Below are 24,667 nucleotides of genomic sequence, written 5' to 3'. Positions count from 1 at the left end.
AGATAAGTTTGTTGATTATAGTTTTTGGTTTTAATTTTATGAACCTCTAATATACAAAATAGAATTCTGTCAACTCAAAGCTTGAGAGTCTGATAAATAAATTATCTATACATTTCTTGTTGTACGTCCATGTACCATTTTAAGTATTAAAAAAATAAAATAAATAAAGATAAAAAAGAAAGTTAATTTGACACATTCAATTTACTTGGTCTAATTTTATTAATTAGTAACCATGGAGAATTCCCAATAAGAGGTAGAGATAAGAAGGATGACAATACAAGATGGTTTCTCAGGGGCGGGACATATTGGCACACAGGAGTGGCAGAAGAGGCAGAGCCCTGGCTGGTGCACGTAGCTCTGGTAGATATGAGAGAGGGGCTCTGATGTAAACAGTTTAACTTCAGTTGTTCTTTCAGCTAAAGAACTCCTCCTCCTCCCTTAGTTCTTCCTCTCGCCGTCTCTGTACTTCTAGGTCTTTATTTATCCAAAACTCTAAAAGTTTCCATTTTACTTCTTGTGTGCTCTCTGTCTGAACTGCTTTCTCTTTGGTTTCAGTTTGAGCTATTGAAATAAAAAAAGAATAAAAAATAAGGAAATGTTACTTTTATAACATTATGTATCTTATGGAGGACAATAAATAGCAATTGAATATATTTCCCCATATTTATACATATATCATATCACCCATTCATGTTATATAAATGATAATTTATAGCTGTATGTCCCTTTATCCCTTCATGGGGTACTGATATGTTTGATATTAAGCAGTATTAAAGCACATTTACTCTGGCTTGTATTTTATTCTGTGATACAGATAGCAATATAACATCTATATCTGTCAGTTCTACCAGACCAGTACAATTCACTAGTGAAAGCTTAACTGTGATTGTTGCTCTATAAATATAACGTGTGTTACCTACTTTTGTATTAATATAGTATAACACTAATGATAATGAATTGCCTACCTAGGGTTAGGTTTATATAATGTATTCTCCATTGTGTGTATATTTGTATTTATTATTAATTAATAGAGGGGATCCCGAGTGATTCATTAAGTATTGTGAGGATTATTTCTGTCTTTACTAAAATTTGTTCTACATAATTGATTTTATCAAAGGGACACTTGTCAAAATTTAAACTTCACAATTCACCCTATTTAATGGTACTTTTAATGTTTGTTGCACTTTTACATATTTATAACTTGCCCCAAGGCCCAAAATAATCCCCATATATTACATTAAACAAAAGTAACATTCAGTCTAACCTCTAACCTACTCTCTCTCTTTCTTTTACCCTCTTACTGTTTTTTTCTAACCAATTTCCTTATTTATTTTACCCCCTTTACACAGTTTCCTATTTCCTACTGTTCTTTTTATTTTCTGCTCTTTCCCAGGTGCTTTATTTTTATTTTTGCTTTCAATTATGTTTGTTTTCTGTTGTCTTTTCTCACCTTCCCCTGATTTTTCATCCTTCTTCTGCACCTTCACCTCCTTCTCTTCCTTCATTTCCTCATCTTCCTCCTTCTGTTCCACCTCCCTTTTCTCCTTCTTTTCTTTCTTTGCTTTCTTTTTTAACCTCTTCTCCTTTTTCAGAGAAGCTTCAAAATAAAAATAAAACTAAATGACATATTCTTGTATAATTCACCATGCACATTATATACATATACAGTTTCTCAATATATTGATAGAACTTATTATCATTTTATATAAGTCCTGTTTCATACTAACTTAAATGTTCTTACAATTTCCAGTGCATCTAATCACTGTGACAGCACAATATAGATCCCTTAGATCCGCTACAGTAACTTTATATGTAAATATATTTTCTCTCTAACTCTAGCATTGCTCAGTACATTTACTGTCTGTACCTCTTCCTATTACTCTCACTCTATCTCTCTCATTGCACTACAATATTCCTATTTATAGCTCCTCCTATTGTCCCATAAAGCTTCTAATTCCTCCTTATATTCTAAACAACTTCTCTTACAGCTTCATTCATTGTTACTATTTGTAACTGCTTATAATACCCAATTCTTACATTTCTCCTATTGCCTCCTAGTGCCCCATATTGCATCCCTGTAATTAGCCTATTGTGCTAACCCCTAGTCTTGTGCCATACAGTCTCCCCCTATAACCTTCCTTATTTAATCCTTACTAATGAGTTAGATTCCCCCTCATATAAACAGCATGTAAGTTCTGTTACCTTTCCTGATGACGGGGCTGATGTTTGGTTGCTCCTCATCAGGAAGTTTGGATTTTCTAAAAACAGGAAAAACAATATTAAAATGATATTTTTGACATAAGATACTTAGTCATTAACCAGTTGAGTTTATATAAAAGGGAAATAATTGTAAAAGATAACAACACAGAGCTCCACACCAGAACTGTACCACAAAACACAGAACAGTTGAGAGCTCTGCATATAATTTGTATGTAAATCATGTGAAATGCAGCACATAATTACTGATGTTACTGAGGATTTAATAGAGGCGCACTGGTGTAGCACAGCCTCATGACCAGCAGATGGCAGCGCCTCAGCTTCATACCAATATAAAGCAACAGTGAGGTGGGCATGATTACAGCTCGGCTGAACCTGCCTTGTCATGATCTGTGATCAGTATTACACAGGGAAAAGCTTGTTCTACCCAGAATCTGTAGCACAGATGTGTTATTTTATACCCACCAAAATGGTCTAGGAAAGGCCTGTTATGTAAATTAGTTTCTATATGAATCAAAGAATTACATTTATTATCACAATTTGTTCTAATATGTTACCTTTTTACATCAATTGTGATTATAAAAGCAGCAATTATATAAATATAAACATAAGAAAAAAGAATGTGAGACAACTAAAAGGGAAGGATGCTAAAACTTCTTAGTGTGTGTTAAATGTGTGCCCAGTAGCCTCTCTGATGGTGCTTACTTGTTTTACAAAAAACAAATGTTAAATAAAAACGTAAAAGTGGAAAATAATTTTATATATATTTAAAGGGCCATAATACCCAAATGTTTAAACACTTGAAAGTGATGCAGCATAGCTGTAAAAATCTGATTAGAAAATATCACCTGAACATCTCTATGTAAAAAAGAAAGATATTTTACCTCAAAAGTTCCTCAGTAGCCACCTCCCATTGTAAAGGATTTCTAAGCAGCATTTTAGTGTGTTTGTCCTGGGACATCTGAAGGGACTAGCATCGTGCACTCTCATATTATTTCACCAATCAGGTAAAGGAAACTTACTATGAAATCTTATGAGAGTTAAGTCAAATCTCATGAGATCACAGTAAGAGTTCATGACCTCAGCACTGCTGATGCTGATTGGCTGCTGTTCATTTCTTCATTTTTTTAAATTTGTTTACCTGCAGCTGGGAGCAGCTGAGTATAGGTAGCCCTCAGTTTACGCCGGGGTTAGGTTCCAGAAGGAATGGTTGTAAATCGAAACCGTTGTAAATTGAAACCCAGTTTATAATGTAAGTCAATGGGAAGTGAGGGAGATAGGTTCCAGGCCTCTCTAAAAATTGTCATAAGTAACACCTAAACATTATTTTTAAAGCTTTGAAATGAAGACTTTAAATGCTAAACAGCATTATAAACCTAATAAAATAATCACACAACACAGAATATATAATTAAACCAAGTTAAATGAACAAAAACATTTGCTAAATAGCATTATAGATAGGCTTACCAGAAGTCCCACTTTTACTGGGATTGTCCCAGTTTGGAGGGGCTGTCCCAGTGTCCCACCCGGTTGTTCATTCTGTCCCAGTAGGGTTGCCACCTCCAGGTTTCAAATCATGTGTCCGGGTTTCAGACCGCCTGAAACCCGGACACATTATTCAAAATGACTGGACTGTGGCTCTCCAGTATAGTTGGATGCTGGTACTTTCTTACATACAGCCCTGCTTAGCTTAACGTTCGTGTCCTTCAAAGTTTACATTTAGTAATACAGGCTGAGTGAGCAGCATAGGGTTTTTTTAATTCTGTAGTACTACTTGGTTTATTTTTCTAAGAATTTAACAACCCCCGACCCCTGGTGACATTGCCGGTAATACACCTTTAGGGGAATCATATGGGTATGACTAGGAAGTACAGACAGGCAGGATTTTTGGCCTGGATCTTGCTTTACTTCATGCAGGATAGCATTTTGGCTATAATCTTCCTGCATTATGGTATAGAGTAGCCTCTTAAACAGCTTTAGCAGGTACGTGGTTCTTTTTTAATTTCATTCAATGTTGTATTTATGCCTTATCAGTATTTGGCTCTGTTCCTTAATTAGACACATAAAACACATATTACACTGCAGATATTGAATTGTGAAATTGATAATTATGAATGTGATAATCATGCTTGATGTTTGGCATTATATAGAATCTGAGATTTAGATTAATGATTTATTTGCCATGACAACGTAATGGTGCCTTTTTCACTAGGGGGTGGTGTATGTTATGGTCTATTTAAACTGTGTGATTTACTTGTTTGACTGAGGAAGGGTAGAGTATCCACAAAACATTACACACATAATAATTGCCACGCCCCCTTGACCATGCTCCTGACCACACCCCTACTGGCACCGCACCAGGTGGTCCCAGTTTCACCTCTAAAAATTATGGTAAGCCTAATTATAGACCTAATAAAATAATCACACAACACAGACTTCACTTGCATTTTTCTGCAAACAGTTCTATGCATTCCAATCTGGATTGATTTATAGACAGGAAGATCTTGTTCCTTTGAAATCTGCTCGATAGCTCAGGTCTGGTTAAACTCATTAATTTCAGCTTGCTTGGCTTTGCTGCAACACAAGCGGACAGCTCCACCTACTGGCTATTTTAATAAATGCACTGCTTCTCAATGCTTTTCAATAGCAGTCACATGACTGAAAAAAAAGGTTGTTATTCTGAAACGGTGTAAATTGAACCATTGTAAAACGAGGGCCACCTGTATAACTTTTTACACAGAACTTACTCTGCTGAGCTGAGGAAATTGTGAGGTAAAATATCTTCCTTTTTTACATAGAGATGCTCAGGTGATATTTTCCTGTCAGCTTTTTACAGTTATACTGCATCAGTTTCAAGTGATTTAGCATATGAGTATTATGTCCCTTTAAGATTAGTTTGTGTGTGTATATAGACAAACAACATACATACGTGTAGTTGCACCTAGCAGTGTAATGTCCCTTTAATATGTCACAGCATTTCTGTTGTCTTGTGACTCTTGTGGGCTGCACAGATGTATTATATATACTAATATAAATATATAAACAGTACGGCTAAATTGTATAGATGAGTTTATTATGGGAGGCAACTCCCTGTAACTTACCGGATGCTCTTCCTAAGCGCCCATCCTCCAATTATAATAATTATGAGGGCAAAGACTCCCACACCAGCAGATACGTATACTGTAGAGAAACAGCAGGTAAAACAGTGTTATTTATACAATAGACTTTACCAGTATTGAGATCATTAAGTACAATTAAATAAACGTGGCATGTTATATCTTCTACCTTTAGCATGCTATGGCCTAGATTTAGAGTTCGGCGGTTAAAGGGCTGTTAACGCTCCGCGGGCTTTTTTCTGGCCGCACCATAAATTTAACTCTGGTATCGAGAGTTAAAACAAATGCTGCGTTAGGCTCCAAAAAAGGAGCGTAGAGCATTTTTACCGCAAAAGCAACTCTCGATACCAGAGTTGCTTACGGACGCGGCCGGCCTCAAAAACGTGCTCGTGCACGATTCTCCCATAGGAAACAATGGGGCTGTTTGAGCTGAAAAAAAACCTAACACCTGCAAAAAAGCAGCGTTCAGCTCCTAACGCAGCCCCATTGATTCCTATGGGGAAACACTTCCTACGTCTGCACCTAACACCCTAACATGTACCCCGAGTCTAAACACCCCTAACCTTACACTTATTAACCCCTAATCTGCCGCCCCCGCTATCGCTGACCCCTGCATATTTTTTTTAACCCCTAATCTGCCGCTCCGTAAAACGCCGCCACCTACGTTATCCCTATGTACCCCTAATCTGCTGCCCTAACATCGCCGACCCCTATGTTATATTTATTAACCCCTAATCTGCCCCCCACAACGTCGCCTCCACCTGCCTACACTTATTAACCCCTAATCTGCCGAGCGGACCTGAGCGCTACTATAATAAAGTTATTAACCCCTAATCCGCCTCACTAACCCTATCATAAATAGTATTAACCCCTAATCTGCCCTCCCTAACATCGCCGACACCTACCTTCAATTATTAACCCCTAAACTTCCCATCGGAGCTCACCGCTATTCTAATAAATGGATTAACCCCTAAAGCTAAGTCTAACCCTAACACTAACACCCCCCTAAGTTAAATATAATTTACATCTAACGAAATAAATTAACTCTTATTAAATAACTTATTCCTATTTAAAGCTAAATACTTACCTGTAAAATAAACCCTAATATAGCTACAATATAAATTATAATTATATTATAGCTATTTTAGGATTAATATTTATTTTACAGGCAAATTTGTAATTATTTTAACCAGGTACAATAGCTATTAAATAGTTATTAACTATTTAATAGTTACCTAGTTAAAATAATAACAAATTTACCTGTAAAATAAATCCTAACCTAAGTTATAATTAAACCTAACACTACCCTATCAATAAAATAATTAAATAAACTACCTACAATTACCTACAATTAACCTAACACTACACTATCAATAAATAAATTAAACACAATTGCTACAAATAAATACAATTAAATAAACTAGCTAAAGTACAAAAAATAAAAAAGAACTAAGTTACAGAAAATAAAAAAATATTTACAAACATAAGAAAAATATTACAACAATTTTAAACTAATTACACCTACTCTAAGCCCCCTAATAAAATAACAAAGCCCCCCAAAATAAAAAATTCCCTACCCTATTCTAAATTAAAAAAGTTACAAGCTCTTTTACCTTACCAGCCCTGAACAGGGCCCTTTGCGGGGCATGCCCCAAGGATTTCAGCTCTTTTGCCTGTAAAAAAAAACATACAATACCCCCCCCCCCAACATTACAACCCACCACCCACATACCCCTAATCTAACCCAAACCCCCTTAAAGAAACCTAACACTAAGCCCCTGAAGATCTTCCTACCTTGTCTTCACCATACCAGGTTCACCGATCCGTCCTGGCTCCAAGATCTTCATCCAACCCAAGCGGGGGTTGGCGATCCATAATCCGGTCCAGAAGAGGCTCCAAAGTCTTCCTCCTATCCGGCAAGAAGAGGACATCCGGACCGGCAAACATCTTCTCCAAGCGGCATCTTCGATCTTCTTCCATCCGGTGCGGAGCGGGTCCATCTTGAAGCAGGCGACGCGGATCCATCCTCTTCTTCCGATGTCTCCCGACGAATGACGGTTCCTTTAAGGGACGTCATCCAAGATGGCGTCCCTCGAATTCCGATTGGCTGATAGGATTCTATCAGCCAATCGGAATTAAGGTAGGAATTTTCTGATTGGCTGATGGAATCAGCCAATCAGAATCAAGTTCAATCCGATTGGCTGATCCAATCAGCCAATCAGATTGAGCTCGCATTCTATTGGCTGTTCCGATCAGCCAATAGAATGCGAGCTCAATCTGATTGGCTGATTGGATCGGCCAATCGGATTGAACTAGATTCTGATTGGCTGATTCCATCAGCCAATCAGAAAATTCCTACCTTAATTCCGATTGGCTGATAGAATCCTATCAGCCAATCGGAATTCGAGGGACGCCATCTTGGATGACGTCCCTTAAAGGAACCGTCATTCGTCGGGAGACATCGGAAGAAGAGGATGGATCCGCGTCGCCTGCTTCAAGATGGACCCGCTCCGCACCGGATGGAAGAAGATCGAAGATGCCGCTTGGAGAAGATGTTTGCCGGTCCGGATGTCCTCTTCTTGCCGGATAGGAGGAAGACTTTGGAGCCTCTTCTGGACCGGATTATGGATCGCCAACCCCCGCTTGGGTTGGATGAAGATCTTGGAGCCAGGACGGATCGGTGAACCTGGTATGGTGAAGACAAGGTAGGAAGATCTTCAGGGGCTTAGTGTTAGGTTTCTTTAAGGGGGTTTGGGTTAGATTAGGGGTATGTGGGTGGTGGGTTGTAATGTTGGGGGGGGGGTATTGTATGTTTTTTTTTACAGGCAAAAGAGCTGATATTCTTGGGGCATGCCCCGCAAAGGGCCCTGTTCAGGGCTGGTAAGGTAAAAGAGCTTGTAACTTTTTTAATTTAGAATAGGGTAGGGAATTTTTTATTTTGGTTAGGGTAGGGAATTTGTTATTTTATTAGGGGGCTTAGAGTAGGTGTAATTAGTTTAAAATTGTTGTAATATTTTTCTTATGTTTGTAAATATTTTTTTATTTTCTGTAACTTAGTTCTTTTTTATTTTTTGTACTTTAGCTAGTTTATTTAATTGTATTTATTTGTAGCAATTGTGTTTAATTTATTTATTGATAGTGTAGTGTTAGGTTAATTGTAGGTAATTGTAGGTAGTTTATTTAATTATTTTATTGATAGGGTAGTGTTAGGTTTAATTATAACTTAGGTTAGGATTTATTTTACAGGTAAATTTGTTATTATTTTAACTAGGTAACTATTAAATAGTTAATAACTATTTAATAGCTATTGTACCTGGTTAAAATAATTACAAATTTGCCTGTAAAATAAATATTAATCCTAAAATAGCTATAATATAATTATAATTTATATTGTAGCTATATTAGGATTTATTTTACAGGTAAGTATTTAGCTTTAAATAGGAATAATTTATATAATAAGAGTTAATTTATTTCGTTAGATGTAAATTATATTTAAGTTAGGGGGGTGTTAGTGTTAGGGTTAGACTTAGCTTTAGGGGTTAATACATTTATTAGAATAGCGGTGAGCTCCGATCGGAAGATTAGGGGTTAATAATTGAAGTTAGGTGTCGGCGATGCTAGGGAGGGCAGATTAGGGGTTAATACTATTTATGATAGGGTTAGTGAGGCGGGTTAGGGGTTAATAACTTTATTATAGTAGCGGTGCGGTCCGCTCGGCAGATTAGGGGTTAATAAGTGTAGGCAGGTGTCGGCGACGTTGAGGGGGGCAGATTAGGGGATAATAAATATAATATAGGGGTCGGCGGTGTTAGGGGTAGCAGATTAGGGGTACATAGGGATAACGTAGGTGGCGGCGCTTTGCGGTCGGAAGATTAGGGGTTAATTATTTTAAGTAGCTGGCGGCGATGTTGTGGGGGGCAGATTAGGGGTTAATAAATGTAATATAGGGGTCGGCGGGGTTAGGGGCAGCAGATTAGGGGTACATAAGTATAACGTAGGTGGCGGTCGGCAGATTAGGGGTTAAAATTTTTAATCGAGTGGCGGCGATGTGGGGGGACCTCGGTTTAGGGGTACATAGGTAGTTTATGGGTGTTAGTGTACTTTAGGGTACAGTAGTTAAGAGCTTTATAAACCGGCGTTAGCCAGAAAGCTCTTAACTCCTGCTATTTTCAGGCGGCTGGAATCTTGTCGTTAGAGCTCTAACGCTCACTGCAGAAACGACTCTAAATACCAGCGTTAGAAAGATCCCATTGAAAAGATAGGCTACGCAAATGGCGTAGGGGGATCTGCGGTATGGAAAAGTCGCGGCTGAAAAGTGAGCGTTAGACCCTTTAATCACTGACTCCAAATACCAGCGGGCGCCCAAAACCAGCGTTAGGAGCCTCTAACGCTGGTTTTGACGGCTACCGCCGAACTCTAAATCTAGGCCTATGTGTTTAACATATGTCACCTATGTATCAAGCTGTTTGTGAGATGATGACATCATATGAATTAAAATCTGTAAATGACTGCAGTGACAGCCAGGAGTAATAGTTAAAGGGTCACTGAAGTATTATCTACCAGATAGTATATTAATATGACTGTAGTATAATTTACAGGGCACATAACTAGATGTGTATGAGAGTTATTCTACAATTTTATTTTAATAAAAAAAAAATTTCACTTACCTGAATTATTCAGTCCAGCCAGTAATCCTGTAAAAAATTACAATAAAAGTTAGAAGTATGTAAAATAAATGTTTGTTATTCAGATTTTTTTTTATAATTATTACCAAACTCTCTAAAACTAACACAATTAATACATAATGCATTTAAACTATACAGCCTGCAAACACAGAAGAAATCATTAGGCTGACTAGTATTATATTCTTACCATTTGCTAATGCAGTCTTGAATGCCTTCATGTTCATCTGTACCAGGGTCATCCCTATGTACAAAGACAAAATAAAAGAACTATTTTTGCTGTAGTTCTAACCATAAGACATCACACAATTAATGTCCTACATAACTATGTAAGTAAATAGTGCACATGTGCAAGGGTCTTTGTAAAATGCCTTATCAGTTGGTACACAAGTAGATACTGATGTTAGTGGAACTTGTACATGATGTAGCCAAGTTATGGGACATCCTTAACTTATTTTTATATGTCTGTGACACCTCAAGAACAATATAAATACAACATAATAATAAAATAACTATTATGATCTGCATGATCCTAATGAGCATTCTGATATCTGTTAACCCTTAGCTCTAATTCTGTGTGACACAAAGATCTGAGAGCTGTGATAGATGACACCTTATATGATTTTCCCTGGACAAATAAAGTTTCCCAAGCTGAAAGTGAAGTTCAATTTCAAACAACTGCGCACCACCCATGTATACATTAACCTCCCAATATAATAGTCGCTTACTTTTTTTACAGAAAATGGATATGATTTTGGAGTTATTTATATATATATTATATCACTCTTTCTTACCTTTACCCCTCCCCCGGTCTACTTCCTTATTTCCCTCGTGCACAAGAACGGATGCGATATGCGCATGCGTATCCTGTCTTCATTCGCGCATGCGTAAAAAATTTTTGTTCCGTTCCGCAGTTCATACAGGATCAGAGTATCGGATCCAGAGCTAACACGCAAGCGCAAGTCATGCAAGGAGCATGACGACAAACGAGACAATCGCTGTTATACGCATGCGCGAAACTGTGTTATGACGCGGGGGAAAAGGGGCAGGACGCCCTGGGGGAAGTGAAGGGATTGGAAATCAAATTCTGAAAAAATGTCAATCAAAAGGCAAACAATGTCGGGCGGACAATTGCGGGAATACGGAGGGTAAATTAAAATTAAAAAATGAAACGTTAGCGATTATTTAGAGAGTTTTGATGAATGAACATTATAGTTTTTTATTATGATAAATAGAATTATGTAATTGAGAGCAGCGGACTTGAACTTCACTTGAAGTTTATTGACATCCTGATGAACTTTTTAAATAATCATGGCATAATATTTTGTTTTTTGAAACCAAATACTTTCCCATCCACATTCTTTACTTCCCCTATACAGATATATATTGGTAATATTTCCCTATTTAATTGCACTCTCTATAGTGAATTAACTGTATAGAGATTTAATATAGCAACCACTTCTGTGACGCTAATAAAACAGAGCAATAAAACATAATGAGATCAATCACAATCGTGTAGAAAAATGTATGAAATTATATATCTAAATAAAGTCCCAACAGACTTCAATGGTGGTTTTCTGTATACAAATAGTATATACATTTTGCTAAAGGATTGTAATTGACCCCCATATTAGTTAATTAACCCTCTGTAGCGAGGTGACACATCAGACAGTACAGTCTACAGGAAGGGATGATCTATAACAAACTGTAGTTATTAGTGAAGAAGGATATACACTTTACCTTGCGGGGTGCTCACAGGTGTCCCCAAGACAGTTTGGAATATAAAAAGAAATATATAAATCGCCAAGTAGAAACAAGCCATGTTAGCTGTAGTCCACTCTCACAGAAAATGACTGTACTGACTAGCTGCAGCTGAGGTATAATAGTGTGTGATGTCACTGTTGTATTGTGTGAAGTTGTGGTATTGTGACATCATTTCCTTTGACAACATCTGACCAAACAGATTTACCCACTGATAATTATGAATCTGTATTTTATAATAGTATGGGGTTTTGTAATCCCTTGTTCTGTAAAATGATATTAAGATGTCAAGGAATATTATCTATAATTTATTATAGGGTATAATTTTATAGTTTTTATCATAATACATATGCTACAATACAATGTGATGCTAAGTATTAGGGATTGGCAAATGTTTCTAAACAGCAAATTTTAAAACTAATTTTTATACATTCGTTCGTTCAAATCGAATTTCGAATGTTTACATAACATTCTAATATTCAATTTTTGAATGTTCGTTTTCGAATTTTTAGAATACATTTGAAAATATTCGTTAAAATAATAGAATGTTTGGCTTTCCATTATATCATATTCAATATTCAAATTCGATATCTATATTTCACAATCGATTTAGAAATACAATATTCGAATTCGATTCGATATATCACATTCTAAATGTAATATTCAAATTCGATTGAATATATCAAATTCGATTTTGAAATGTTATATTTAAATTCAATTTCAATATATCAAATTTGATTTGTAATGTGATATTCGAATTCGATTTAAATTTCAAAATAGTATTTTCTTTTGCAATGTACTATTCAAATTCAAATTAGTTTTAATAATTCTGTTATTCAAAATATTTTAATACAATTTTAATTTCGAAATAGTATTTCTAAGCTACAATTGTATTTTCTAATGTAATATTCAAATTCCAATTATTTAATATTTGAATTTAAATATTTAAATCAACTTATTCCCTCCCATATGTTATAAATAGGTTTAGTTTTGGAGAAAAGGGACGTACTGGTTTTGTGGTCATGTTGGAATATTTTGATACATATTTTTTCTATATACTATCTATTTGCTCCTGTAGCATTTTTTGGGGGGGATTTTTGTGTGGATACAACTGTGGAGAGTGGACTGCACACCGTGAGAAGACACATTTGTTATCTTCATCTTCAATCAATTTCATATATTTTTGGAGAGGTAATATGCGGTGTATTATTATTTTTTATAGGCAAAAAAACAGGCCATATTTTCATGATGTCTTAACTAGAACACTGGTGAAATACTCAGTACATATGGTGAGAGCCAGTTTAGTTACCATGGTTACTGATTATTTTACCTGTGCTCCAGTTAAGACGTTCTTAAAATATTGCCTACTAGTCTAGGTTAACTTGAGGACTGTGGTTGAGAAGTACTGATGTTCATCATAGAGATGTTATAATTGTAATGTAGTGTTGGTTGTGTTTTACTGTGCTAGTCCTGCCTTATATCTGGGTATGAAATGGGCATTGGCAGCCAGTGATGCTGACTAGGGTCTAATTTATATTTATTGTATACTAGATTTTTTTTAGATTTGCGAACTCCGATATGCATAAGTAGGGACTGTAACCTAAAATGCTTATTTTAATATTTTTTTTTATTTTATTTTAATTAGATATTTTTAAATGTTTTTGTATGCTGTTTTTTGGCTTTGCATTTTGATAAGTTGATATTGCTGTAGTGCTATCCTTAGCTATGTAGATTGCATTGTATTTATGTTTTTCTATTGGAAATTCGAAATTATTATGTAATTCAAAATATAATTACTAAAGGTTATAATTTTTAATTAGAAATTTCAAGTAAAGAATAATGTATTTGAATTTTATGGTGCTTATATAATCTATTGTATTTTTTACATCTTAGTTAATAAAGTTATTATGGTGTTTTTTTTTCAAATTTTACATCTTTGTTATAGTTATTATTGTGTTCATTTCGAATTTAAGGCCTATAGTAGTTATATTAAGTGATAGATGTGTTGATTGTTATAATTTTGAATTTTAGTTATTATTGTGTTAATTTCGAATTAATAACTATAGCAAAGATGTAAAATTCAAATTTTAATTCAAAATAAAAACATCTTATCTATTATAGTTAGCAATAGTGTTAAAATTCAAATTTTAATTCAAATTCATTACCTTTATCACTTAATATAACTATTAAGTGACAGAGGTGTTGATTTTGAAATTCAAATTTTAACACTATTAGTAACTATAATAGATAAGATTTTTTATTTTGAATTAAAATTCGAATTTTACATCTTTGTTATAGTTATTATAGTTTTAATTTTGAATTTTTGTTATTATTGTGTTATTTTAAATTATTAACTAGCAAAGATGTAAAATTAGAATTGTAATTCTAAATAAAAACATCTTATCTATTATAGTTACTAATTGTGTTAAAATTCAAATTTTAATTTGAAATCAATACCTCTATCACTTAATATAACTATATTAAGTGATAGAGGTGTTGATGAGGAGGGTATGATGTGTTCAATAGGAGCTTCAGAGGAATCACTTGAGTGAGGGAACTGATGCGAAAGGGCATCCGCCTTCTTGTTCTTGGTCCCAGGAAGATAAGAGACCACAAAGTTAAAAAGGGTAAAGAACAAGGCCCACCTGGCCTGTCGAGGATTGAGTCGATGAGCAGTCTCTAGGTAAGTCAGATTCTTGTTGTCGGTGAGAATCTGAATGGGATTGGTGGTGCCCTCTAACCAATGACGCCATTCAGTCAAAGCCATCTTAATGGCTAAGAGTTCACGACTACCCACATCATAGTCCCTCTCAGCAGGAGTAAAGTGTTTAGAGAAAAATGCTACAGGGTTTGACTTGGAAGTTGCCAGGGTGCCAGGAATCAGACTGAGACGAGAAGTGCAAAAATAATCACACCTTTATTAATAGCAAAAAATAATAAAAAGTCCACAAGTCAAATAACAAGCCAGGAATCAAAACCAGAGCTGGTAGTCAGACGAGCCGAGTCAGGAGCCAAAGCGAATAGTCAGACGAGGAACAAGGAAAACAGCAGAGTCAGGAACAAGCCAGGGATCAGGAACCAGGAAGGACGTCAGGCAGCCAGGTAATACACAGGAACTCTCACAAACAGGTCTGAGACAACGCAAAGGCAAAGCATACTGAACAGAGGCCCTTTAAATAATAAGTGATGACATTACAATTCTGAGAATGCATCCTGTCTCACATGGATGATGCACACCAGTCTGGCCATAAAAGGAATTGCAGGAATTGAGCAGCATCCCCCACAATGCACCATAGTCAGGAAGAGAGGTGAGTAAAATGGCTGCCAGCAGCACATGACAAACACAACAGGGAAAAAACCCTGACAGTACCCTCCCCTCAACGACCCCTCCCCCGCGGGAGGACAAAAGGCTTATTGGGGAAACAGGCATGGAAGGCACGGAGGAGGGCAGGAGCATAAACATCAGAGGAGGGAACCCAAGAACGCTCCTCCAGACCGTAGCCTCTCCAGTGAACTAAATACTGTACACGGCCCCTGGACATACAAGAGTCAATAATGCTGCTGACCTCATACTCCTCATGGTTGTCAACAAAGATAGGACGGGGACGAGGCAACACAGTGGTAAACCGATTACAAACCAATGGTTTCAAGAGGAAGACATGAAAAACATTGGAGATGCGCATAGCAGGAGGAAGGTCAAGAGCGTAGGCCACAGGATTAACCCGTCGGAGTATTCGAAAAGGACCAACATAACGGGGAGCCAATTTATTGGAAGGCACACGAAGGTTCAAGTTGCGGGAGGACAGCCAAACTCTCTCACCAACCTGGTAGGAAGGTGCGGGCAGACGCCTACTATCAGCCTGGAACTTTTGGCGCTGCATAGAGCGATGAAGACAATCCTGAATCTGCACCCACGTGGAACGGAGTTGCCAGAGATGCTCCTCCAAAGCCGGAATACCCTGAGACATGAATGAATCAGGCAACAAGGATGGTTGAAACCACCCATAATTCGCCATGAATGGGGATATCTTGGAGGAAGCATTAATAGCACTATTACGAGCAAACTCTGCCCAAGGTAACAGTTCAGACCAATTATTGTGGTGATCTGAGACATAGCAACTGAGGAACTGTTCCAGAGCTTGATTAGACCGTTCCGCAGCCCCATTGGATTGAGGGTGATATGCCGAGGAGAAGGAAAGCTGCATCCCCATTTGAGCACAAAAGGAACGCCAAAATCTGGAGACAAACTGGCTACCCCGGTCCGACACTATCTCCTTGGGTAATCCATGTAAACAGAAGACCTCCCGGGCAAAAATTGAAGCAAGCTCCTGAGCAGTAGGCAGCTTCATCAAGGGAATGCAATGTGACATTTTAGAAAAATGGTCAACCACCATAAGGATAACAGTATTGCCATTGGAAACAGGGAGCTCGACAATGAAGTCCATGGAAAGATGTGTCCAAGGATGCTCACCATTAGTAATAGGTTGAAGAAGACCCACAGGAAGACGTTGAGGAGTCTTATTCTTTGCACAAACTGAGCAGGAGGCAACATACGCAACAACATCAGAACGAAGACCTGGCCACCAGAATTGTCGCTACTTGTCGCGCTACTTTAATGAAGATAAGCGATACTACACCTTTTTCTCTGCCCCATTCAAGATATATAGTCGTCTAAATTATTTCTTTACCAATCAGGCAGGACTAGCATATTTAGCAAACTCCCTAATTAAACCCACCTCGTGGTCAGATCACTCAGCCATGATAATACAGTTCAAATGGCCAAACATTAGAACTACCGAATTCCATTGGAAGCTAAATGACTCCCTAATGGAAACTGAGGAACTACGTGAAAAACTAAGACACTTACAGAATTTTTCGAAATTAATAAGACTTCAGACATTGATGATTTCACCATATAGGAAACACATAAATGCTACATGAGAGGAGAATTTATAAAGTATAAAGCCCAAAAACAAAAGCTAGCGCGACAATACTATTTAGATCTCACCAAACAACTCTCAAACCTAGAACTCCTGCATAAAAAGAAAGCTACTGACCCCGATATCCTTAAGAATTTACAAACCTGCAGATACAAATTAAAAGAATTATTAGCCCAGGAACAGCAGATTTTATGAAGGAAATAAAGCAGGAAAAATTATGGCCAGATATTCAAAAACAAAATTTTTTAAATCTTATGTCCATGAATTAATCGTCCCCAGTAATAAAAAAATAAAAAATACTTACTACCTGACATTATAAAACATTTTAGGGACTATTATTCCAAGTTTTACAACCTTGTCACTACACAAAACCAAACAGACCTAGAAACAAACATCTCTGAGTACTTAGAAAATACCATCCTACCCACCTTATCTGAAGAACAAATAGAAGACCTTAACACTCTGATAACCATGACAAAATTGAAACAGGCTATAAAAGAATTGAATGCTAGCAAAAGCCCAGGCCCAGACGGGTTTACGGTACGTTATTACCAAACCTTTAAAGACATTTTAACCCCTTTCCTTTTAACACTTTTCAATAAAGTAGACAATGATAACCCCTTCCCCAAAATATCGTAGAAGCACATATAACCGTTATACCCAAACCTGCTAATCCTCCCTCTACCCCATTTAACCTAAATCTCTACTCAATGTAGATGTTAAATTATTTGAGAAGATATTAGCAGCATGTAACAATAAAATTCTCCCAATAATAATCCATACTAACCAGGCGGGATTTATACCAAACCGTTAAGCAAGAGACAATACCATAAAGATAATTAATCTCTTAGATTATGCCACCCAAGAAAAAGTTCAAACTATATTTTTATCAATCGATGCAGAAAAAACCTTTGATAGGCTCAGTTGGGGCTTCTTAAAAGCACAAATTTTGACTAGGAGCAACCCTAATAGGGAAAATATTCACGTTATACCACTCCCCACGGCCAAAATACATCTAAATGACTCCTTATCATCCTCCATTGAAATATCGAACGATACACATGAGGGGTGTCCCCTCTCACGCATTTTGTTTGTAATGGCTATGGAAGCGCTGGCAGCAAACATTCGTCAAAACCCTAACATCACGGGCATAAACATCAAAGACACAAGTTATAAAATAACTTTATATGCCGATGACATCATGCTCACCCTTACACAACCAACTACCTCACTACAGGCTCTCTCAGCAGAATTCTCAAAATACAGTAAACTCTCCTTTTTTAAAGTTAAAAGTGATGCAGCATAGCTGTAAAAAGCTGACTAGAAAATATCACCTGAACATCTCTATGTAAAAAAGTAAGATATTTTACATCAAAAAATCCTCAGTAGCCACCTCCCATTGTAAAGGATTTCTAAGCAGCATATTAGTGTGTCTGTCCCGGGACAACTGAAGGGATGAGCATCGTGAACTCTCATATTATTTCACCAATCAGGTAAAGGAAGCTTACTATGAAATCTCATGAGAGTTAAGTCAAATCTCATGAGATCACAGTAAGAGTTCATGACCTCAGCACTACTGATGCTGATTGGCTGCTGTTCATTTCTTCATTTTTTTTATTTTTTTACCTGCAGCTGGGAGCAGCTGAGTATAACTTTTTACACAGAACTAACTCTACTGAGCTGAGGAGATTGTGAGGTAAAATATCTTCCTTTTTTACATAGAGATGCTCAGGTGATATTTTCCTGTCAGCTTTTTACAGTTATACTGCATCAGTTTCAAGTGATTTAGCATATGAGTATTATGTCCCTTTAACGAATTCAAATCAGATTTTATTAGTCTAAACACCCCGCAGCCTCTCATATAACACATCCAACAAACATACCAATATCAATTCAAACCCTCATCAATAAAATATCTAGGGATCCAAATCACGGAAGACAAAGGCAAATTATTTACACTAAATTATATGCCACTACTGCAAAATGTCAAACAGGAACACAAATACATATCTTGGCTAGGCCGCATAAATGCTATCAAGATGATGATATTACCGAAAATGTTATACATACTGCAAGCCTTACCCATACAAATACCCGATCACTACATACGCACTCTACAAAAATCCATAAACACATACATCTGGACTAAACATATGAGTAGGGTTTCGATGAAAACCATGTTTATGCTCAAAGACAGAGGAGGGCTAAAGGGACATTCTACACCAGAATATGTATTGTTTTAAAAGATAGATAATCCCTTTATTACCCATTTCCTAGTTTTGCATAACCAACACAGTTATATTAATACACTTTTTACCTCTGTGATTATCTTGTATCTAAGCCTCTGCAAACCGCCCCTTATTTCAGTTCTTTTGACAGACTTGCATTTTAGCCAATCAGTGCTGGCTCCTAGGAACTCCATGTGCGTGAGCATAGTGTTATCTATATGAAACATATGAACTAATACCCTATAGTGGTGAAAAACTGTCAAAATGTCCTGAGCTAAGAGGTGGCCTTTAAGGGCTTAGAAATTAGCATATGAACCTCCTAGATTTAGCTTTCAACTGAGAATACCAAGAGAACAAAGCAAAATTGATGATAGAAGTAAATTGGAAAATTGTGTAAAATGACATGCCCTTTCTGAATAATGAAAGTTTGTTTTGGACTAGACTGTCCCTTTAAGTGTTCCAAATCTAACATATTACAAGTTGGCCACCCACATTGTGAACTGGAGCTAAAATGAAAAAAGACAAGGAATGGATAACACTAGAACGTTCGTATGGTGGACATGCCCAAAATTTAATAAATACTGGTCCCTTATATGTAGTGAAATGAATAGATATCCCCCTCGACCCTTTGGTCTGCCTTTTCCACAAACCTTTAAAACTGAAATGCAAACTCAGATCTAAACTCCTACACCTAATGTTGAATTGTGCCAAACAACTAATTCCAAGACATTGGAAAAAAGAAGCAATCCCTCTGACAGGAGATTGGGTTACACATGTCACCCTAATGCTAGCACTTAAATACCACTACTTCCAGCTACACAAATTAGAAGACTATTATTCAATTAAAGTTATTTGGTAGGAATATACTTATTCTAATAACTGTTAATATTACTTTACCTGGTGTATGTAAAGCCAAATACTTTGCAAATATTGTACAAACATCATGTATTTATTATGATTGAATTGCATTGAAGCCATGTTATATTGTTTTGCTGAAAATGTTTAATAAAAAAATTTTAAAATTAAAAAAAAAAAAGAAATAAAAAAAGAAATAAATAATAAAAAAAAAGAAACCACTGCACACATGTTTAAAAATGACACAGTGGCTATTTAAATGACCACTAAACACAGTAAAATTGCATAATCAATAAATGCATAATATAGAAACAATGCAAAAGCACTTAGTTTGAATTTCAAATGAGTAGATTTTTTTCTGACAAATGTCAGTTAGTTACATTTTCCTTCCTAGTGAATCATGTGGCAGCAATTAGCCAATCACAAAATTCATATACATACCTGTATATTCTGTGAATTTTGCTCATGCTCAGTAGGAGCTGGTGCCTCAGAAACTGTGCATATAAAAAGATTGTGCACGATTCTGGAGCTCTGGATGAAGGAACTATAATCTGCCGCTATATTGATCTTTTGTACCAGCATCAGATAAAATCAAGCATACTATTATATTCTCTTTATCTAGCAATCACAATTGCTATTTGATGTATTCATGACTCCAGAACCAGAACTGGACATCTGAGGCCCGTTGCGGCAGCAATCTTTCAGGCAGCACTGCCCCTCAGTAGCCCGGGGAACACAGCCATTCCTAGACAAGAAAATATCATAGTGTACATTCTGACCACTCATCACAACTGACACTAACCGGCAGTGTTTGATTATTCTCACTCCAAGAGGCCTATTTATCAAATGTCTGTCGGACCTGATCCGACAGTGTGGATCAGGTCCGACAGACATCGCTGAATGCGGAGAGCAATACGCTCTCCATCAGGTTGAATTGTGGCAATCTCTGTCCGCCTCATCAGAGTAGGCGGACAGGGTTATGGAGCAGCGATCTTTAGACCGCTGCTTCATAACTGCTGTTTCTGGCGAGTCTGAAGACTTGCCAGAAACACTGGCCCTCAAGCTACATTCGGAGCTTGATAAATGGGCCTCTAAGAATCATATTCTTGCCTACAATGCAGATGGAAGAGGTAGCCATATTGGGAAAGAACCAGTCATACTGTTTAGAATTATGCCAGACAAGATACACTCATACAAACCCTAATTGACAAAACACCTTCGGGTTTTGAACTGACCCTTCTTCTAAAAGACCATGCCACATCCGAAGGGATCCCGGAGCACAAAGCTACTAATCCCCTGAGAGTGGAAGTGGTGTCGGCTGACACAGCTCAACTATGTGAGCTGCAAGAAGAGCTTTATTTGCAGAGCTCTGCTATAGACATGACACCAGCCACACAAGATTGATCACTAACGTTTGGAAAGACACTGAAATATATGAGTTATGATCTCAGCCTACAAGCCAGAGTATTGAGTACCGGTATTTGGGGGTCTGGATGGTATTGTTCTTTCAGGATTCTCTCCAACAGTGAGATCCAACATGAAACCAAAAATCTCTCCTCTATATGCACCTGAAGGTACCTACAGACTTAAATAAATAATGGAACTATGCTCTTCAAGTTAACTGAGAAGTTTATATTAGACCAGGATGCCATTATACAAAATACAGAGAACCACTTCACAACTCTATACTATGCTTATATAAGGACAATGAACTCTCAAAATCTGACTACAAATGGAATAACAATAGGACCTCCTGTCCTTCTCTCGTGGATTGTTGTCCACTCAACAGAGTACTTTGAAGTCTTCAATTTCTCTACGGCCTATATAGGACACCTATATTATTGTTATACTTCCTTAAATTGCACACAGGGGGTAGGATTATTTTAGTGATGGACCATTCAGACCAGGAAAGGTTAAATATGTTATACCCCCTTTTTTTCCTATTGATTTCAATGGTAGCTCAATGGCATTCTGTTATATCACATTGTGGATTGAACTTACTATGAATCCTAACATGGTTACTTCTCTAAATAAGTTTTAGCCTTGTTATATTAGGTAAATGTATACAAATTACACAATACAGTTTAACAGTTATTTTACTGTAGTATATAACATATATTTCAGTGTATTTTGCTCTAAAAGAAATAAATGTGTAAAAGTATATTGTTTTATTACCCCTAGGATGACAGGGTTAATTTGTCTACAGTGGAACAATGTAGCGCCTGAAGCTGTTGGCTTCAAGCGCTAAAACCCAGCGCCGTTGCCTTACAGTGCTAAAGCCAGGCGCGGTTAGGATGGAATAGAATGTCATAACGGCATTAAAAGGTTACTATATAAGAACTTAGATAATTAATTCAAACCGTGAAAAAGTTCCTGAGACATAGGGCTATATGTCTCCTTACATGGTCTATTCACATTATGGATAATACTTTCCTTGCACTGTGGCTATCAGCTGGAGCCGTGGTAGAGAGCAGAATATTTCATTATCTATCTAAACTAGCACTATAATATATTTTTTAAAGTACAGGAAGCGGTTTGTATCATTTTCACTGGAATTATTAAGAAGCTTTGAAATTACTCCTATATCTTACTACTTGATTACCACCTTCATGGCTCCTCTAACATATAAATATAAAAGTTGAAGCAGGTGCACTCTCACAAACAGTTCTATTCCAATGCCAGGGTGCTAGAGTAAGGTTCAAGCAGGAAACAGCACTCACTGGTCTTAACAAATAATGGATTTATTTAGTGACGTTTCGGGGAATACACCCCTTCATCAGACCAATGTACATACAGTGAAACAAACATTTATACACCCACATAGGACCCTCCCCCAGTGTAAAAACCACCAAAATTGTTGCCTAGGCAACCAAACTAATGTAAACAACACCGAAATTGAAAACATACTTAAAATGCATAAAATACAAGGACCAAATGCAGAAGGAAAAATGCAGAGTCATAATCATCTAATACAACAACCTTATAGACACAGTATTTAAAATGTATCAAATACATAAGCATAGTATCAAAGAATGTATCCAGTATGTAAACATACTAAAATGTGTAGATAGATATATATGCATTGTCAGCTAGGTCCTAAAACACCAAATTCATAGTATAGAGGAGAACGTACATCATTAGCAAAGAGATAGCGATAATAAGTGGTATCACACATTCTTACACAACATATTAGTAGACTAGAGTGCATCAAAACACATAACAATATGTATAAGTAGTAAATCTCCAGTGGTACTTTGCCTACCCCAGAGTGATCCCATATCGTCAATATCCTGATACTCTACTTGTGGGCTGATCAGATGTACATGGCAGGGAACCCAGATAACAAGCTACTAGAACAGCACAACCTGACATACCAAAAAGTACATACTAGATATCCATATGTATCGCTCAGCGGGTCAAAAGGGCCCTGCTTCAAAGGAATGAAACCGCAATGCGCATGCGTATCACTCGGACATCTCCGCCCATACAGGGGGACCCAGGAGCTACGGGATATGTCTGGATGAGTAAGCCCCCAAGTGTACTAACCAATACCTGCCCTAACCGTGTATAGTACAAAGACCGGTAGCAGGAGTGCTAAGTAATAATAATCGCGTAGGCTAACCTGCTAAAGTCTAACAATGTGGAGAGCTATAAATGCGGTTATACTCATCATATGAAAAAAGACTGGATAAAATATGATCTCTACTCATAGGGGATTGGGACAGTAGTGCGCATGCGTATCTCCCGGAAACCACCACCCACATAGGGGGACAAACGAGTAACGGGATAGGGTGAGAAGGGCAAGCCTTTATGTGTAGATGTACTCAATGTGTAAAGTAGCGTGAATAGGTAGAGCTCGGCTCAGAGATTGTGAAATCACTCACGGGGGTGGCAAGCCCCTCTAGTCTCAGACAATAGTCACAATGCAGCTACACAAGTACGGTGTGGGAAGTCACTAAATTATACAGTGGCATGCTAATGCGCATTCCCCATCATGGGGAATCAATATAGCTCAAGGTCCAGAACTGGACTACAACGGTAAATAGGTCATATATATAGCAAAAATTCATATCTACAGCAAAATACATATCTACAGCAAAAATATCATCAAAATATCATACAACAAAAATACGATAAGGATTCCAACAGAAAAAATATATACAATAATGGTTGCAAACAGCAAAAATTCACATTGCGAGGAAGTGGGGAAATGAGCGTACTAGGTCAGAGCTGACCCTAAGCAACACTGTAGAGGTCATTAATCACAGAGGGACATTGTGTAAAGTCTATAAAAGCGTAGCACCATAGCGGGGGGTATAGATGTATATACAAAATATAAAACGTAAATGACTCAACCCACACATCTATATGTTGGAGATACATACATAGTTAAATACATGAACATCTCACTCTCACGCTTAAATATTAAGAGTCCCATATAGCCAAGATATTAAAGAGGTCTTGGTCAGAAAATAGATACATAAGACCTGTACTGTGTACCAAGTCCCGATTATGCAGTCACAGCGATTCCAAGATAGTCAAAGATCTACAATGTCTATGAACACACCTGTATGCTTCCAAGGCCGGATGTTAGGTCAATTTTCCAATCTTCACAGGAAGCAATGCCAGTCAATGCCCATGTTAAGACTGCAGGGGTGGACAGTGTTCAATTTGTAGATCCATGCCGCCTCTTTTTGTAATAACAGCTTACCCCGATCACCGCCACGGCTTAATGGCGGGACGTTGTCAATCAATTTGAACCTTAAATCTGCCACGGAATGGTCCATTTCCATGAAGTGCCTTGCTACAGGCTGGTCACTTGTCTTATTATCAATAGCCGTGCTTATGGCACTTCTGTGGTTTGCCAT

General features: G+C 37.2%; 1 protein-coding gene across 1 annotated transcript; it reads right to left on the bottom strand.

The window, feature by feature from the left end:
* Nucleotides 1–200: 200 nt before the first annotated feature.
* Nucleotides 201–24,667, bottom strand: LOC128664911 (translation initiation factor IF-2-like). The gene is made up of 7 exons (XM_053719703.1): nt 24,511–24,667; nt 10,206–10,259; nt 10,001–10,027; nt 5,319–5,397; nt 2,203–2,258; nt 1,451–1,597; nt 201–561 (listed from the first exon to the last, which is right to left on the bottom strand). Exons 1-7 carry the CDS (start codon nt 24,665–24,667, stop codon nt 413–415), a joined length of 669 nt encoding a protein of 222 aa, XP_053575678.1. The 3' UTR covers nt 201–412.

The sequence above is a fragment of the Bombina bombina genome, chromosome 1 (genome assembly GCF_027579735.1).
Source record: "Bombina bombina isolate aBomBom1 chromosome 1, aBomBom1.pri, whole genome shotgun sequence".
Lineage (NCBI taxonomy): Eukaryota > Metazoa > Chordata > Amphibia > Anura > Bombinatoridae > Bombina > Bombina bombina.
The sequence above is the reverse complement of the archived record's forward strand: the minus strand, read 5'-3'. Positions and strand labels throughout refer to the sequence as shown.

Excerpts from the sequence above, each read along its gene's own strand:
- LOC128664911 (XM_053719703.1), bottom strand. The coding sequence starts at position 24,667 with ATGGCAAACCACAGAAGTGCCATAAGCACGGCTATTGATAATAAGACA. Across the intron at positions 2,259-5,318 it reads GCGCTTAGGAAGAGCATCCG|AAAATCCAAACTTCCTGATG; the intron begins GTAAGTTACAGG and ends TCCTGTTTTTAG. Across the intron at positions 562-1,450 it reads GGATGAAAAATCAGGGGAAG|CTCAAACTGAAACCAAAGAG; the intron begins GTGAGAAAAGAC and ends TTATTTCAATAG.